This window comes from Lutjanus erythropterus, chromosome 5, assembly GCF_056507025.1.
Source record: "Lutjanus erythropterus isolate fLutEry1 chromosome 5, fLutEry1.hap2, whole genome shotgun sequence".
Classification (NCBI taxonomy): domain Eukaryota; kingdom Metazoa; phylum Chordata; class Actinopteri; order Lutjaniformes; family Lutjanidae; genus Lutjanus; species Lutjanus erythropterus.
The window spans coordinates 25,742,967-25,762,524 of record NC_139321.1 but is presented as its reverse complement, the minus strand read 5'-3'; the positions used below and the strand labels follow the sequence as shown (position 1 = coordinate 25,762,524).

General features: G+C 42.2%; 1 protein-coding gene across 1 annotated transcript; it reads right to left on the bottom strand.

Moving 5' to 3' along the window:
• Nucleotides 1–271: 271 nt before the first annotated feature.
• kctd12b (potassium channel tetramerisation domain containing 12b) lies at nt 272–19,071 on the bottom strand. Its single transcript, XM_084719393.1, has 2 exons — nt 17,529–19,071; nt 272–1,213 (listed from the first exon to the last, which is right to left on the bottom strand). Exons 1-2 carry the CDS (start codon nt 18,370–18,372, stop codon nt 639–641), a joined length of 1,419 nt encoding a protein of 472 aa, XP_084575519.1. The 5' UTR covers nt 18,373–19,071; the 3' UTR covers nt 272–638.
• Between the last annotated feature and the right edge of the window lie 487 nt (nt 19,072–19,558).

Here is a 19,558-nt window from a genome sequence, read left to right as displayed (position 1 = left end):
AACAGCTTTTTCTGACTGCATAGGAGAAATCAGTCATTTTACCTTGCCGTACATGGGAGCTGCTGGTCTACCACTGCCTCGATCGCTTAGTGTGTTTTGTGTTATGACTTTGGTGACTCCCAACTATCCTTTTAAAACACCAAAGTCACACAATAACACAAACAAACGAACTGATCAAGGCAGCGGTAGATCAGCAACTCCTGTGTTCTGCGAGGAAAAATGACTGATTTCACCTATAGAGTTTGGTTGGTTTAGAGAAAGCGATATGTGGCTTATATAATAGTGATCCTGTCAGAAAATTTTGTTTCACAGACAAAACAGTGCATTGCTTAACTTCTGTATAGGTGACTTTCTGCTTCTTCTAACTTGGTGTGTGCTGAATAACATCTACTGTAGATGATCATGACTGACCATACCTCATACAACCCCTCATCAAATAATCAGAACTATCCCTTTAATCAAACATTTTAGTTCTGTTGACATGCAAAAGCTACAACATTAGAGGTTTAAGTAAACTTTCTGACAATCTTCACATAGTTTGACTCAGAGCAACATGAATATAAAGCTGGAGTCCACTGCTCGCAACATGTTCTCACCACTGGTATAAAATCCTTGTCAGCTTTGTTCATCAAAGCGCTCTACGCATTGTACTTCTTTAGCAAGTCATTTTGCCAGTGCCTCTTGCGATCTGGAAACACTCTGGGCAAGCGGATCTTTTTGTAGTCCTCAATGCATTTCTTCAGATCCTCCTCCAGCAGCTTCCTCTCCTCCTCATCCTCATCCACTCCCGGTGGGGGGCCACCGTTCTCCTTGACGGTGGGTCGTGGCAGCGTCTGTAGGTTGAGCGTGGTCGGACGCTGTGGGCTTTCAGCGGTGGGAGGCGGTGTTGGGAGAGGAGGAGGACTGGAGGTAGAAGAGGGTTTGGATGGGGGTAGAGGCGGAGGAAGGACTGGAGGTGACAGAGGTGGGAGGTCTGGGCTGTCTGCAGCAAGAGGAGGTGGAGGAGGGAGAGGAGGTGTCAGAGGAGGGGGAGAGTCCAGGGGCGGCGGGTTTCGTATGTCCAGTGATGTGCTGCCGGTTTCTGGAAGGCTTTGGGTTCGGCCAGTGCTGATGAACTGCTCTGTGGCTGGTACGGTGGTAGGTTCAGAGGTCTGCACCTCAGTGATAGCTGGGGGGTCAGAGGTCAGCGCCTTAATATTAACTGATGAACCACCTGCAATAGAAAGAAAGATGTACAAATTTAAGTGTATGAAATTTGAAACATTTTATGCTAAGTTACAATCACCTAAAGGAATAGTTTGTCATTTTGGGAAATATGCTCATTCGTTCCTTAAATGGAAAGATCAAAACCACTGTCATGTCTGAACTGGGAGCGTGAGCCAGCAGGTGATTAGCTTGACTTGTCATTAAGACTAGAAGGGTAAGGAAACAGCAAGCCCAGGTCAAAAGTTCACATTGAAGGCTCATTTATGCTAAAGTCAGGTACAGATACAGATGGAGCCCCCTGTCTGTACTCTGTATTGATTTTGTCTGTATTTCTGCATGTTTTCTGAAAGCTTATGGAAACAGATGAAATGGAGTAATCACTGTAAACAGCGTAGCAGTGCAGCAAATAGTTAAAGCGAGAATTACCACATGACATAAGGAGGAAGTTTTAAAAAATTTCACATCCAAATGCTGCAACATATTTAATGGCCGCACAGACCACCACCATCTAAACCACTTCCTCCTCAGCAGGTACATTGTTACAACCTCCTCCAGTGTCGCCATATTTGCTGTCGACAGAAACCTTTGACTCTTCTTTTTTGGGTGCTTTAATCCGTGTGACGTACTGGTTGGATTGCAAGTAAATGAGGCATGGGAGTATGTGGGCAGTGAAGGTCATGTTTGTTTCTGTTGTTTGTTTAATTGGTACAAAACTGAGGGACAAGGCCAAGCTAGCATTTTCCCTTTACTTCCAGTCCAGCTGGCAGTTTTATCTTTATATTTACTGGACAGACATTAGAGTGCTGTCAATCTTTTCATCTAACTCTCAGCATGAAAGCAAATAAGTGTATTCCCCAAAATTTCGAAATTTCAAAATGAATAAGTAACAGGATAGATAATATTCAAACGTAGGTGTCTGGTCTGTTTGAATGATGCTCTTAATTAACAGCGCAGTTTCACCGAAATTTGATTGCATTTCACTTTTTTTGTTTGCCTTATCAAAGTGTGCCAGTCGTGTGTGGCTGGCACCGAAACAAGCACCTCGGCTTTGAGCTCTACAGTTTTTGTCTCCAAGAGTACAAAAGTACACACATGCTGGCACAGGAGTCTGTAGGAGCATTATGGAGACAGAAATTAGCAGAGAAAGGAGTTCAACAGGAGAGGAAAGGAAGTGAGAGATAAGGAGAGTGGAGGACATTTTTTTTTTTAATTTTAGAATTCCCTTTACCTTTGCTTGGATGTACATTATCCTAGCAGGAATACTGTGACTTAACGGACGGTGCTGCAAAACCTCCTGACTGAAGTTTGACAAGCCATTTTTCACGGTATGTTGATTTTTCATCTCATCTCTGTGTGAAGACAGAGGAGGTTGCTGTGCTGCGACTTCTCAGAATAGTTGGAGTGGCACATGCACATTCTATTCTATTTGAAAGCCCATCAACCATTTTGAATTGCCTCCACTCTCTGTGCAAACAGCCTATTTTTTTCAGAAAGCAGTGAGCGGGTAATCAGCCTCTCTCCTTCCTTTGATTTTCAGTGTCTACATGATGGTACACAGCCCCAGATTGAGTAAGTAAGTCACAGCAAACTTCGCCCATGTCCACACTAAAGCGGATAAACTTCAAAATGTATCTCTTTACAGGCGCTCCATTTCTCACTAATCCTGGGTTTTTGACCACAGAGAACACACCGCACGCTCTTAGAAATGGCCCCTTTTGTGTGCTGCTTTCTGGATTGGGAAAATAGAGCCACACTCCTAGAGGCATGGATTTTGAAAGTTGTTCTTCCTGGGGGGGGGGGGGGGGGGGGTGAGGTTCTACTCTGAACCATTTCCTTTTGAAGAACCCTTTTCTGAAGAAATGCTTCATCAAGGGTTCTTTGTAAGACCATTAAGGATCCTTTTAATCCAAAGAGCCCTTTCTAAAAAAAAGAATTCTCCAAGGATTGTTGAAGAATTCTTTCGTCAAGGGTTCTTCATATCATAATATAAATGGGTTCTCAGTGGAACCTCCTGGGTGGGCTCTAGATAAAACCCTTGGAATATGAAAGGGTTGTCGGTAAAACCCCCTGTGTGGGTTCGAAATTAAATCCTTTGAAGGTTCATCGGTTGTGTGTGGAACCATTACATCAAAGAAAGGTTCCCTCGTAGGGGGTTTTGGGTAAAATCTTTCACAAAAGCTTCTGGGTATAACCCTTTATGTTCTGTTCTAGATAAAACTCTCTGAAAGAAGCCCACATTGAACCTATATAAAAGGTTCTACTAGGAACCAAAAAGGATTCTCTAATGGGACTAGCTGAGGAACCCTTCGTGGTTCTAGTTAGCACCTTTATTTCTCAGAGTGCAGAGCCTGACTGTAACATATGATTGTTATGTGTCCTCAGGTTCTCTTGGCATGTGATCCATTTTAAGGAACTGTGACATGCTCTGTTCTTCATGCCTGCTCTGTAAAAAATAAACAGCAAATCAAATTCAAATTGTTTCCGGAGGAAATAGTGCAACAGAGCAGACCTGAGCCTTCTCTTGTTGTTGTGGTGTTTAATGTGGTCACTGAACTTAAAGACAAGTAGAAAAAATTAGAAAATGCTCTGTTGACAGAAAAAAACTACAATACATAAACATTTCAAATGTATTTATCGGCATTAGTTTTGACACAGCCTTAGACCAAGTTGAATTGATGATGACAGTCCTGCATGTGCATGGTACTGCACTGAATCATCAAGGTGAAAACTACAGGGAGGCAGGGGAGACTGTGGCTCCTCTTAAGACCCATTTATGTCCCCTTTACATATGAAAATAGATAAATCTGTTTCAAAAGATCCTTCTGCTACTGAGCACTGCTCAGAGATGCAAGTTACCTCAAAGAAGATGAAAAGTCAAAAGTTTCTAACAACAAACACAGTGATGCTGAAGTGGGACTGTGTGGTCATTAAAGACATCATGATGTGAATGGATATTTCTTTCCACTAACTAACTGAAGATGAGCATCATTTCCAATACTTTCAGATTTTGAACACTTCTTTGTCGTGTTCTGTGGTCGTGTCTTGTTTGAACTATTGCCTACACTGATACACTGTCTGTCATGACTTCCAGGGGATGAAGCGTACAGTGAGTTTAACATAAATTAACCTTTAGTAAGACATGAGCTCCCCTGAAAATGTGATTTATGAAATTTTGGGGGGTGGTGATGGTGGTCGGGGTCTCTGCATGGTCTGTTTTGCCATGCATTTTTATTTTATCTTTACTCCGTCATCATGGATCACACGCAAAATTAGTCTATTATTTATCCATGATTCATGCAAGAGGGTGATGTTTTATTTGACCTATCCATGTCTTATTGGTCCTGATAAACTATAGAGTATAGTACATAACATGGTTTTGATACCTGTGTGGACGTTTGATGTGGTCACAGTCAGTACTCTGTTTGAGACATGTGGAAACCCCATCCCCAACATCAAAAAGTGAGCTCCCCCAAAAGCCACGGTATAGTTTGCACACTGTGCATCATCTAATAGAGTCACGGTCACACACATGCTCACACTGACTGTGAAGCAGCCACAAACAGCACACGCTTCAGTATATTAAAAGTTATATGAACGGCTCACTTCTCTCGCAGCCTCTCGTACGTGCTCATGCAGAAATGAGCAGGTGCAATATGTCGCACACACGGCAGAAGTCGCAAACACACATGTGCACAGACATACAAAGACACACAAGGCCCTGCGCTCTTTTCTTCAACAGGGCTCATCGTCACGGTAACCCATCTTATATAACAGGAAAAGCTGCTTGTGTCAAACGGAGGCGGCACAGAATATTCTCCCACTGCCTTGGCTTCCTGAATACCTGAATACAAGTGTGTATGTATGTGAATGTGTGTCAGAGTTTGCACAAGTGTGTGTGTGAGAGTGCTGTCTTGTGTGTTTGTGCATGCATGCGTACTGTAAGCATGTGTGTGTACTGTATGTGTAGGTGTGGGTGTTTTATTGCATGTGTGTGTAAGAGAGTCATTATATTCTGGGCATGTACTGGCATTTGAAAGAAAGACAGATAAAGACACCAAGCAAGAAAGAAAGATGATGATGGGGAAGGAGGGGTTGGCAGAAGCATGTTCTCCACTGTTTGTGTTTGTGCGTTTGGTGCATTCAGTGTCTCTCATAATGAATACATGTGTTTGAGGGCCGCCTGGACGTGGGAGTATGGGGGCTTAGCAGTGTCGGAGGAATAATCCACTGGGGGATGGGCTCCATGCTTTCCTCCACCACTAAGCCTTATGGAGGAGAACAGCGAAAGAGAGCACTCAACCCTTTTCCCCGGGCCACTTCTCCAGGGATATATGCAAAAGCCAAAGCACTTTCTCACACATCCTCTCCTCTCTCTCTGCCTCTCTCTCCCATCTGTTCAGTGTGACACATCCCTCCGTTGCCATCATTACTGCTATTAGCAACTCTAATGTGTCACTGTTGCCAGGGTTTAGCACCTCTCTGTCACAAAATGTCTCCGCAACGGTGTGTAATGTTCTTTTACTCCACCTGAGTCTTTATTTACTTGAATCGGAGCACAGTGTATACTATTTCACACTGACTAAATACAAGTGTGACAACTTATTGAAAAAAAAAACACTTGCATATTATTTCTGGAAAGTACAGAAAGCACTGTCATCCAAACCTAGTAAACACACTTGGTATTGAGGACAAACTGCATATGAAAATTAATTTTCGCTACGAAATCACTGGTGTTGGTTTTGACTTGTATAGCCTACTTTTTTGGTCAAAAGAAAATTTAGAAGAGAACAGAATTTAAGTTTCATCTATATTGTGCAGTGATAGCATGCCCTACAATGCTCTTTTTGGAGTCATGAATGTTTGGCCTACTGGTAAACTGATAAGTAGAATAGGCTGGCAGAACCTCAGCCAACTTTCTCTTTTTCTGTTTCCTCCATTTAAATATGGACTCATGTATGAACCAAATTTTGAAGACGGTTTAAAGATGTTGCTGGGGAATCTGTAAAAGTGACATATAGTCACATATTAAGTTAGCTAATATAAGCCAAAATGGCTAGCAAACAGTTGATATAGATTAGCAAGCTAGTTGTTTTTCACAATAACATTAGCTAACTTAAGATGTGACTAAGCACATAGCATGTAGCCAGAGGGAGGTCACATCAGTTGTCCCCCCCAGTTTCAGAAGTTTTAGCAACATGTTACTTGGCTGCCGGCTCCAAAATCAGTGTACAGTGTCAATCTAAAGTTCTAAAGAACACAAGAGTCTATTTCCAGAAATATTTAATTATTTTTTTTGACAGGATGATGGGTCCACTCAAATAATAAGTGCTGTAAAGCAGCAGATGTCTTAAATTGCTTAAGGTAATAACCAAAGCTACGTGGCCTTTAATCAATGTTTGTAAGTTATGCAGGACTATGCTTTGATGCTGTTTCCATAAATATGTCTGAAAATGGTTTAATCCTCTTTTAAAAAATAGCTGCAGTATCTTTGTGGTTTATATTTCCTTGCCCAAACAGTGTAAAAGAAAGTGTCATTTCAGTCTGACTTTAATACCTAACAATATATGACTGAAAGCAAGATAAAGTCATTAAAAAATAAATGTATTGGTTGCTTCTGAATTACTTTCAGTATGACCAGGTCAATCAGCCCGTGGGTACTTTTTAAAATTCACGGTGGCTGCTGACAGGTGTTGTGACCCGAGGATGGGGAGACTGGCAAACAAGAGGACAGCATCATCTCCATGGTAACACCACAATGATGTGCAGGAGCCGGAGCTACACAAATGCATAGTAATGCCTCAGAGAGCGAGAGAAGCCTTTTATCCGGAGTGTGAACTTGTACATATGGCTCTATCCCGCTGTTCTAAAGGGAGCTCACGCTACATAGTTTTGGCAATTACAGCATGTTTTATATCTAATTACCTAGTATTCAGCTCAAATTTCCAACATCTGCTTTGTGAAATGATCAGTATGGTGCCTAATGACAGAGTGGGCCCCACCACCTACTGCCTTTTCATTCATTGTCTTTTCTCTCTGATTGCCGTCAGAGCAAATACATACAGAGGCGTAATCAGACATGGTAATACTACATTCTTCAGACTAACTTTACTTGCCCAGGCATAACAGATGCCAAGATACAGAATCGCTGGAGTGTACTCACAAGTCTCTGAGCAATTACAAATCTGTCAATCTACATAATGTAGAGGAAATGCGTGACGTAAACAGCTGGAGACTGGGGAGCCACTGCCAAGTAAGAAAAGCAGAAAATGGAGCAGGGGTTAGAGGAAAGAAATGGGGGAATAGAAGGAGGAAAGAAATGCGTGAGGCAATCATCAATAACGAACCAGCAGATTCAATTCATTTGGATGTGGAAACGACTATGATTTTTATTTTTGCAGACATTTTGCACAGTTCAGCATCCGATCCAAGCATCCTGCTGATTCACCTGCTCCACGTGTCTCCTCTTTATCTTCCCCTGAGCTGCTGCCTGGCTACCAACCACCCGTAACCAGCCTGCCTAAGCACCCTAAAGCCCCATCCTGGCACCCCTCAGCCCCCGCAGAGCCTGCAGCCCCCCTGCCACCTGCCTCTTCTCTCCTGCCTCGTTCCAGCCAGAGACCAACCCTGCCCAGGACTGCAGCACCAGGCCTGATTGTTCAGATTACTGATAATTAGAGGAGCAGATTAGAGCCCAAGTCTCCAGATGGCCGAGGTGAATCCCTTCCTAACAAAAGCACTGACAGACACATTTACAACTCGCTGCTTAAAGCAAGATTCATTAGATCAGCAGAGACATACTGACTGCTCACGGTAAGTTAATGTACTGTGTATGTGTTACAACATTATTATAAGTAACTATATAAAAAAATACATGAAGTAGGTTGCTAAACTTTTCATTCCAAAAATGACATGTACAAACTCTTCTGTGTAAAAAAACATGACCTTTTTCAACCTGTCAGCGACTGATGGCATGCAATTAAAACTCATTAGATTAGAGTAATTTGCCATCTTGAGACATTCATTTGCAAAGAAGGAAACATTAAAAACTGAAATTATTGAAAATACCAAGTGATGAGCATCAGCTATAAATAGAGATGTGCACAGATACAGAAAAGCACCAAGTTCCAAAGTTCAAATTATTTATTCATAAAAACATACAGAGTTACCATCCTAGTCAACCAACTGCATTTACCAAAACACTGGAAACATGTATCTATAAAATAAAACAATAGATAAAAAACAACATAAGACTGCATTGCAAAATAAAAACTGTTTAAAAAAGTGAGGGTGTAAACTAAAAACCATAAAAGCATAAAGACGAGCCAGTTTTTTAAATAAAATCAAAAATATGACAATCCCCCTTACACAGAACTTGAATTTGTGATCATTTTGTGACTTTTTAGTGAATACATTTTATGTTGGCTTGCTGTACTATGCAACTATTTGGTCAAGGAAAACAATAAATTAGATATATAAAAATATATAAACTGTATATGAATAAAGAAATCTGGAGCAAAAACACGTCATTAGTACTTTGACATTTAATAAATGGCCTGTTGGGCTCCAACTGTCCAAAAGATCCTTTAATCCAGGTCAGTTTAATTGGTGGCCTGTTAGTTGAATCCGACCTTTAAGTGACCTCAACCCAGCCCTTTAAATCAATCAATCAATCAATAATAGATATAACAAATATATCAGAGTGATTTTTATTTAAATAACCTGCTAACATTCTAAGTTTATGTCTACATTACATGACAGTCCACATGTTTATTAGATGATCATAATTTGATTAGGCCGTTCATTGTTTATGTCTGTTGTTAAGAAGAGAGATTGTAAAAGGTTTTAACTCAGGCTGGTTAAGCAGATGGAATGAAAATAATTTTTTTGTAACATTTTGTTTATTATAACACTTTCCAATATTCTTTCCTGTACTTTTGTACATAGTGTTTCTTTTCCAATTATTTAATCAATCAATCAATTAATTAATTACTTAATTAAGTGGGAACAAAATAAAAAGGAGTATGAGTAATTGAATAGACCTGCGTTAATCCATCCATGTCATCAGCACACAATTTTAATTGCATTATGTCGTATTTGTAATGAAACAGTTTGCATCTTTTAAAATGCCAGTTGCAGCCAAGTCTGACGGGAAGTCCAACTGTCTTCCAACGGCTTCCTGAGTTGGTTATTGTCACAACTTCCACCTCACTTTGCCCAATCAGGTATTTCCCTTTTCCTTGCAGGCTGCTCCTGCTGCAGTCCTTGTGCTTTTCTTCACATAAAATGTTTACAGTCTCTATAGCACATGAATATGAGGAACTTTGCCCTTTGAATGATCCTTTTTGTTGCTTTCCTTTTTAATCCCGTAACTTGCTTCTGACTCACTGCCTTTATAACTAATTTCATGCTTCCTATCTTGCTTTTACTTTATTCTCTCTGTGTCTGGGAGCTTAAAAGAGAAAAGAACGGACTGTAAAGTCAGAGAGAATAATAAAGAGACAACATGGAGAGACAGAGCGATATGAGAAGATACAGCACTGTAAATCACTAATGACCTAACCTGCTCTTCTCCAGCTGCTAGGCCTTGTCCCGTGTTAACATCCCTCATTGTCTCCCCCTGTTGAGTATGCCTGCCCCCCTGACTTTGCATGACGGAGTCCCCGTGGTCTTCAGGGGGCCAATATGTTTTGTGATAGCTGCTCTCTGCAGGTGATGTGTGTGTGTGTTTGTGTGTGTGTGTGTGTGTGTGTGTGTGTGTGTGTGTGTGTGTGTGAACAGGAGTAGGAGGAGGAGCAGTGGCGGTACACATCTGACTCAATGCCTGGCTCACTATAAATAACCCAACACACAATGAGATAAAGCTGCCCCAAGCCAGCGCTACTGTACTCTGTGCATATGGGCTTACATGGTGGCGTGGGCGAACTGTGTTGTTGTCAAGGACAAACACAAACACAGCAGGGCTCAAGCTCATGTATGTACACATGTGCAAATTGACAAAAGCATCCAAAGCTCTTGGCTGATGTTCATACATAACATCCACACACGCCCTTCACATGCATACGTCACATATTGATGGAGAAAGAAAGCATTTTTAAGCCTCAGGCTGCTTCTCCACTACATCCTCCTACTGGCTGACGCTACACCAAGATAATTAGCAGCATGGACAGATTATGAAGCAATGGGCCCCTGGGCACAGACATGTAAAAGGTCCCCCCTTCCCTCCTGCACAGAAGCTGGTCCCCCAGACTGAAAGAGACACAAAATGATGTGATGCAGTTGTTGTTTGTAGTAGGGTTGGGCCAAAGGACGATATCAGCCCTCGTCCATCTTGTTTTTGACAAGTGGGAAAATGGAGAAAATAAAAAGAAGCTGTTGCTGCTGATCATTGCACTACACAGCGCAAGTCTCCATGTCCGTTTATGATTTTCTTGTTAAACCAGCCCTGTTAGACGAACCCAAGACACTTGGTTACACCGCTGACAGCCGGGTTTCTTTTCTGCAGATGGCATTTAGTGTTTCCATCAACAAAAATATTGTCATCCATCGCAATGTTTTACTTTTTTTTTTTTTTAGAAATCGCCCAATCCTAGCTTATAGTCATTTTATAACTTTTTGTCATAATTTTGTGTCTCTTTGTGGTTGTTTTGCTTCTCTTCATTGTTTTGTGTCTCTTTGTAGACATTTTGTTTCACTGTGGGTTTCACTTTGTGTCTTTTTGTGGTCGTTTTTCCTCTTTGTGGTTGTTTTGTGTTTCTGTAGTCATTTTGTGTCTCTTTGTAATTGATTGTGTCTCTTTGTAGTCATTTTGTGTCTTTTGTGTGGTTGTTTTGTTTCTCTTTGTAGTGAATTATGCCTCTCTGCTGTATTTGTTTCTCTTTGTGTTTGTTTTATTTCTCTTTGTTGTTGGTGGTCTCTTTGTAGTAACTTTGTGTCTCTTTGTTGTCATTTTGTGTCTCTCTGTGGTCATTCTCTGTCTCTTTGTTGTCATTTTGTGTCTCTTAGTGGTCACTGACACCTGACCCCTCAGGTACCTGGGCCTGTGCTCGGTGTGCTCACTCAGTGAACCATCCATGATTAGCAGCAATGAGGCTTTTCTACATTAGCACGGACTTCTATTATTGCTGTCAAGAGAGGATGAGGGAGGCAAATGGCTTGTTTGCCTGCTAATGCATTTTTAACTGATCACAAAGAGGAGCGAAAAGAAGGCAACCAATTAGATCTAAAACCTCACAGCTCCGAGTCATTAGCCTCACACAGGAGGGCTGTTGCATGTCTTCTCCTAGCAACTTCCCTCCCTCTGTGCATGAGTGTGCCTGTGTTTGTGTCAGTGTGCATTCGGAGATGCCAACTGCCTGCTCAGCATATTTGCGAGACAGGGAGTGTGCCTAGTTCGTTGCCCCCCGTGTGGCCCCCGTACCAACCCAATGCTGGCCCACCCAACACGGAGGCCCAAAAACACTCATCCACCCTCTCCTCCAAACAAGCAAAAACAAAACAGAGCTAAAATATACTGGCATGTAGACAAGGTACCGAGGCTGAGACGATATAAACAAGCGCAAAGCCGCAGATGGTTGCAGCTGAATGAGCAGGAACAGCAGACAACATCTGATTGTACACTCAGTCGAAGATGTTGAGGAAATGACTCACTGTAGTGTTGTTTGTTGTCACTCTTAATGCATGTGGTATGTCTATTCATAAAAGAGGACGCAGACAGGGAACCTGCGCTGCTTCTAGTCAATTTTAAGACACAGCTTGTGATTCACATAAAGATGAGGCAGAAAATACCACTTTTTATGTTGAAAAATATCAGTTTCCACCCTTTTCTGTTAACGTAATCGTACTACAAATCAATATTAATCCCAACTACCGTGTGGATCTGTTTCTGCCTGGTGTAACTGAATATCTGTATGTGTGTTGACAGAGCAGACGGGGCACAGAGGAGCACATTACAGCACGGCCCAGTGAGGGCTTTGTTTGTCAGGGCAATCCAGCACCTCTTCGAATAACAGGACACTTCATGCTGGAGTTACTCAGGAAAAGAGATAAGACGGGAACACCAAATCCTTCTCGCTTAAATACTCTCCCGGTCTCATCTCACTTCCACCAGGTTATCTGTCTCACTGTCTCTCTGCTTCCTTGCCCCATTTTCCAATCCTTTTTTTTTTCCTTTGACGTACATCCGTTCCTGTTCTCCTTCTGCTCTCTTCCTTTCTTTTTTCCAAATCGGGGGAAGCGATGACCCAGCTGGCTACAAGACAAGGGGATCAAAGCAGGCCGAGCCAAGGCATGTTGCCACGAAGAGCTGCCTAAAGTAACAATAGCACCACAGGAACGTAACATGGGTCAAATCACTGCCTCAAGGAGGAGGTAACAGTCTTGTGCTCTCAGGGCACATCTCTTTTTCCCTTCATGACAAGAATTTAAAGAGATAATTTGCATCATTTGATGTAGGGTTGTATGAGGTACTTAATGATTGTCATTTGGGAGAAGCTACAGTAGATGACGGTCAGCACACCACCAATTTGAAGAAGCAGAGAGGGGCACCAGCATGGAAGCTAAGCAATATGCTGCTGCTGACAAAGTCAGGAACAAATCATATTTTAAGTTCAGCTAAAAAAAAATCTCTAATTTTAGAATATTTTGACTGCTTTACTTTGCCATCAGACAGCCTTTTCTGAAAGGAAATCACCATTATAAAAGCCAAATATTGCTCTCTCCAAGCCAACCAAAGTTTATAAGCAAAATCTGTAACTGTACCATTGCCTCAGTTAGTTTATTTGTGTTATTGTGGGTCCAAGGATAGTTTGGATTCACTGAACTCATACAACAACACAAACAAACTAAAAGATTAAGGCAACAATAGACCAGCAACTCCTGTATTCTGCAAAGTAAAATTGCTGATTTCATCTCTGGAGTCAGGTTGGCTTGGAGAGAGTGATATCAGGCTTATATAATGGAGAAAAGGCTGTCTGACAGCAAAGTAAAGCAGTGAAAATATTCTAAATATAGTGTACATTTAAACTGATATTGTTTTAATGTGGAACTTTTTTTTTTTTAATGAACTGCACAAGCTCACTGAGAAATTTTATTAACTTCAAACCTCGTGGGAGAAGTATAAATATATGAATAAATAAAGTAAATTATTAAATTAAGTTTCATGTGTGGTGAGCAAATAATGCAACCTGCTATTCTGGATTTTTCCAAAAGACAGAGAAGCAAAAAACTTCATGGTAAAATATCTTTATTGTAACGCTCTGGATAGAACAGACATACCACTATGGTGACACAACTAGAACCTGCTTCTTGTATGAGCAGGCGTGCTACACTTTTCAGCCACAAGTTTCACAACGGAGCATCAAAAAAGAGGGAAGAAAAAATAAACCCAAGCAGCTTTTCATCACAGCCTGGCCCGCGCGGACCTCTCTGCTGCTGCTGCCGCTTTTCAATGTCGGAGTGTCAACACTTCTTACACATTTTCTGTTGAATGTTGAGTCTCAAGGCAACTCATGGAGGTAAAGAGCCAGAGCGATTTGGGACACTGATGCCTGAAATTTCACACATGAGGCGTGTCTCTCCATGCCTGTGCTAATGACTGACCTTGGCGCTCCTGTGTTGCAGTAGTGTGTGCCGGAGGACAGTGACAGAGGAATGCTGTCTGCGCTGTGACTGTGTTTGTTTGGGCTGAAGAGCCACTGCAGGCGCGGTATTGTCCCACTCTCTGAGGATTCGTCATGCATTCCAGACCGCAACAAAAAAAAATCATCTGTTTTCCAGGAAGGGAGCCACATAAATTTTTCAACAGTTTTTTGTGAAGCTCATCAGCTATGCTTTTATCTAGGCCAGGCTGAGATCAGGTTTAGAGGTCTTATACTAAGGTAATTAGCATGGGATAATCTCTTGGTAAAAAACTTATATGAGTCAGAGTTTATGAAACAACATGTGACTGCCTCACTTACATAAATAGAACCTTCAATGTTATTCAAGTGCAAATTATGCCGATTTGTCTGTCTGTTTTTATTGATTACAGGCAAAAACTATCTCTAATCTTGTGAAGCCTTTACAGCTACAGTATTTCACTGTCCTGGATTTTTCAAGATTTTTACTGTAAGTAGTAATTAGGTCATTTATTGGCAACAAAATGAGGGTTTTGTACTCTGCTTTGACAGAGCCTGTTATCTATGCATGTCCTCATTTCTATCCTGGCTCTGTTTTCTGGTCAACTGCTCAATACAAAAAAGAAAAAAGAAGGAAAAATGTGGAGAGAAAGTGGAAAAGCAGATGGGTGGATGAGGGGAAATGGTGCCCAAGGGCAGAGTGTTGAACATTTAATATGAAATGGAGTTTAAGTCCGTGGACATTTCCTTTAATGGGAAATGTTGAGATGTGAATTTGAATTGGTTTTTCTTGTGATTGAGTTGCATTGTCAGTGTAAATTAAAAATTTAAACTGCACCATTTTCCTCATAGATTCTACTGAATGCCATTCAATGCTGGGAAAACATTTTGTCATGGATGGAAAATACACCCCGAATAGAAAGAAAACATCTTTTTATTTGACAAATCAATTTGTTTTTTCGCTGAACACTTTTAATTTCAGTGTCGTCTTCTACGCCTGCTGCGACACACTGCAGCAGGTCTAACATATTGACTCAGATGTCAACAGCACTTCATCACACTGAAACACACAACATTGCGGTTTCTAGACATTTTCAGAATACATTTATTATCACTGTCAGACACTCTGCCAAAGCTACAACCTGACACCTTCGAGTTCAGGAGAAATCCTGCACTATACTGCCTCGTGGCTCAAAACTCATTCTATACTCAACCTCTTATTCATCAATCTCACTACAGCATCTACATTTTGTTTTGTTTTTTTCCCCTGACTGCGTCTGCATTTTCACATCATCAGCTGGATGTGGTGTTGGATTTGTGCCTTCAGTTTGTGTTTTAGTCTGAGGTATATGGTGTGCAGACCGGTCCTGAGGCTGTATCTGGAAACCTTTTTCTTAACTAGCACCTTTATAACTTAAAGGAGAAATATGTAATATATTCACTGCACTAAATCATTAACAGACAATTATGTGTCAGCAGAGATTAATGAAACATACCAAATTGAAATATTCGATGCGACAGCCAGCATGTTCTCCTTTGGAATTTCCACTCCAGGCCAGAATAACTGTTATTGTTTGTCCATGTCTCAGTTATTGTTAAAATTAAAGCCAAATGTTTGCCAGATGAGTAAGTGTCTGTTTATGAGTCATAAGAAATCATTAATAATCTGTTAGAAGGAATAGATGTTTATAATGGTTAGATTAAGCAAAATGTTGCTGAAATACAACTCCAGAGTTTGTATTTTCAGAGTATTGGGCTTTTGTTTTCAAGGTAACAGCTTGCCTCAACCATAGATCATAAATTTAAAAGGGATTCAAATTATTTATTATACAGTCAGTGGCTCTAACTTGCTATCTGGTCTGTAGTCCTCATTCTTCAGTGTTAGAGACTTACATATTTCTCATTTAAGTTATACCTGCTCACTATAAACCACCCTCACATCACCCCTGCTACAGTGCTAAGAAATCATTGGGCTACAGCGTAATCTTACCCTTTCTTATGGGTGTTCATTTACAGTGAGTGAGAGCGATCATCAAATATGCAACAGCTTCAACTAATACTGAACTGAGTATTAAGAATAACATTATTGTTTACAGAACACTCAAAACGTGATCCACTAAAGTGACTACCACTTTTTTCCTCTTTTTTTGGAAACATGTAGTCATGGTGTAGGCCTCCACTGTCAAACTGCTCTTAGATATGCAATTGAGCAAATAAATGTCAAATAAGCACAATGAGCCAAAAAAATAAAAAAAATAAATAAGAGCAGTGGGCTGCGAGTGATGTAACACCTTCCATCTCCTCTGTCGTCCCAGCGTGGGTGATTAAAATACTGAAAGCTCCTCTTGCACAATCAATACACACACTTCATCTGGCGTCCTTTTTTTACTCTTCCTGTCTGGGATCTCTTGATATTTGAGCTTTCATCATTGTTTTTTTTGTTTTTTGTTTTTTTAAATCAAAGCCAGTTCCTTGTTGATTTGCCCCACAAACACCACATACCTACAATCCACTTTTGCCCTTCAAAATAAAAAACAAAAATCAATGCATTTTTTCCCACCTGTCCATGTGGCTGTATCATCACAACCTTCATTCATTCATAACAATGACTGCACAGATAAATTACTCAATGGCTAGGGCTGGGTATCAAACTTTGATACTGTTATGGCACCAACTGAGTTGCTTCAATACGTTGAAAAACGCTTTGCCATTTTACACCAAATTTTGAAACCTAAGGAGTAAATCTCATCAGCATCAGTGAGCCATTAAGCCCACAGCATGCTTGTACCAAGATTTTGGTGACCGGATTCCTAATGTTATACATCGTATAACTTTATGCCCAGAGATGGTGATCATTTTGTTGTTTTGAACAGCTTTCTTTTAAAGTGAGTAATTATACCGCAATGCATAAAGTAATTTTCTTTTTGTTACAACAGATTTGGTACAATAAATAGTATCGTTCAGGAACCAGTAGTGATGCCAAGGTATCATACCCATAAAAGTATCAAAACTTTTGAACACTACCCAGCCCTATCTATGGCACGTTCCCAATCACATGGTACTAGACACATTTAACAAAAACTGAGGGAAATTAGACTTTTTTTCTTGTGCTGGGGCTGCTCATGTCCCTCAAGGCTGATAAGATGTCCAATTATTTGGTAATTTAGTTCAGAGGAGCAGGAGAGAGTCCGATCTGCAGGCAAAGTATAGCACTGTACATCACGGCGTCTCTTTGAAGCCCTTTCCCTTATGCCCCCTGGTTCAACAGTTGGATAGACACACCAGGGCGCTTATTTTAACAAAATTAGCTCTTGGATACAGTATTGTGCTTCACCAAGGCAGATGCAATATATAGATTACAAAATGGAAATAGTACATAGAAGGTGTCAGTCTCTGCAGGAAAGGCGGTGGGGTTTTCTGTGGTTGAAGGACTGGGGGACTACAACTAAAAGCATAAGCTGGACCTGAGGATGAGGGGGGGATGGATCTGGGGTTGAAGGGGGAGGGGGCTGCAGATTGGACCTGCAGAAGAGTCAAAGCAGCTGCTGGGTTCTGTTCATGGGAGAAAAGCTGGAGGCTGCAGAGAGAGATGGAAGGGCACAACATCTACGGTACATCTACTGGTGCAGGAGCCGTCAGAGATAGGAGGACAGGATGGCTGGAGACGGGGTGGGGGACCGGGGGGATAAAGCCGATAGTCTCACTCACGGTAGAATACATATTCAGTGTAGCTGGTCCAGATCTTGTCGTCCGTCTGCTCGTGGGCAAAGGCGCAGGTTCCTGTGGAGTTACAGGCCACCATGTGGAAGCCTGCGTCCGCCAGCTTGTCAAACGCCTGCTCCAGAAAGGTGAACTTGAGATAGTAGCGAGACGTGTAGCGCTCAGGGGGGCGGTCGGGGTCGCGGCTCTCATTCAGCGTCTCCCCAAACACCTCTTTGGCCAGAGAGGTCTTCCCACACACCATGATCCGTGCCACACGCCGAAATTTGGCGTCAGTGTGGCTGTCACGGCCCAGGGTGTACGATCCGCGGTAGCCGATAGTGATGAACCCAGAGCGTTTGCTGTCCATGGCACCGGGCACCAGGCTGGCACAGGCGGCAGCGGCAGCACCCAGCGAGCCGAGGTTACGGGCCGTGTCAATCCCAGGCGAGGAGTCCTCTGGGTCGCTCTGACATCCCTCGTCGCCAAGCGAATTCTGCTTGCTGATTTTGGGCGCTAAGAGCTTGACGAGCTCAGGCAAGTTGAAGTACTCAGCCTCCCTCTGCAGGCGCCCACGCTCGGGGAAGTGGTCCGGAAGAACCAGCTGCTGGTCCCGCATGTAGTCCAGGATGTAACGGAACAGGAAACCATCACGGTCCACGAAGAAGCGACCCTTGGTGTCCCTGGCCAGTCCTTTGGTTGACTTCCGACTGAACATCTCCCCCAGCAGGGAGTCTGGCACACTTGTGAGGGTAGAATAGCGGGTTATGTACACCTGGCCACCAACATTGAGCTCTATGATCTCTGGGAAGGGGACTTCCTCCCCAGACATGCCACTATCTGGCAGAGCCATGGCTTACTCCTGTTTCACTCTGATGCAGGTTTAAAAACTCTTGCTTGTAGTGAAAGTTCAATTAATCAATCAATCACAGGAGTTGGGGAAAAAAATGCTTTTCGGTTGGTTGGCGAGGCCTGTGCCTGTCAAAACGTTCAGGTCCTGCTGCGGTGGATCACCTCTGGTAACAGCAGCGCACAATTGGTATGCGCGTAATAAAAAGCTGTCCGCCACTCTCACGTCAAAGCCAGCAGCAACAAACCAGTCACACAAAACACTGCACCCTATATTCTAACTACAGCTTTCCTCCATAATTACTAAATCATAGCGCTCAGTGTTTCAGGCAGTGGCGAATAATGGAGCCGTGATGTCCAAGTCCTTTACGCGCACACAGACGAAAGATCCTGAGAGTGAAATTCCGCTTGTCACACCAGTTCTCTGAGCAGGAAATTTTGCACAACTGTTCATAACGGCTTCTCTTACTCTAGTGTCGCTCGGTCGTCCTGGTGCAAACAGGATCAGGTGGCCCAACTTCAATTAGGCAATCCATAGTTGGGGACCTCCACGGGCACCTCGATGGAGAAGAGCCACGAGACGAAGACGACGTTGAACATGTAGTGGGAGGCGATGAAGGTGAACAGAAAGATCTCCATGGCCTCCATCGCCCGCCGTTCAAATGTGGTGGTGGTGGTCAAGTGTTCGGTGCCTCCGCTCCTCTCTCCTGTCTGTCAGACTGTAACTCTGCTGCAACGTAACGGAGGATACAGCGTTATTCAGCCCCGGTTAACCACGCCCACACGCGGTGACGCGCCTCTGCTGTGATCCAGGTCAAAACATCCTGGAGATGATCAGGTCCTTTACTGTATCTGCTTCAAGTGTGCATGTTTAATAAAGTCTCACAGTTATCCTTAAAGTTTTACTGAAATCCTCACCTTTATACCATACATGCCATACAAATACACAAAATGCATTTAAAGGAGCCTCATTCTGGGAGTTTGTTCCTCTAATTTTTTTAATTCATGCATTTCATAAATAAGCCATCCATACATGGAAGCACAGTAACCAATCCTGAGGTCTCAGCATCTATTCATGTAGTTTTTGCTTGTCAGTGCACACACTGCACTGAATAAACAGAAAACAACACTAACTGAAAAATAATAGTGGCCTCCTACTGCCAAATTCTTATTTAGCTGGAATCTCTTTA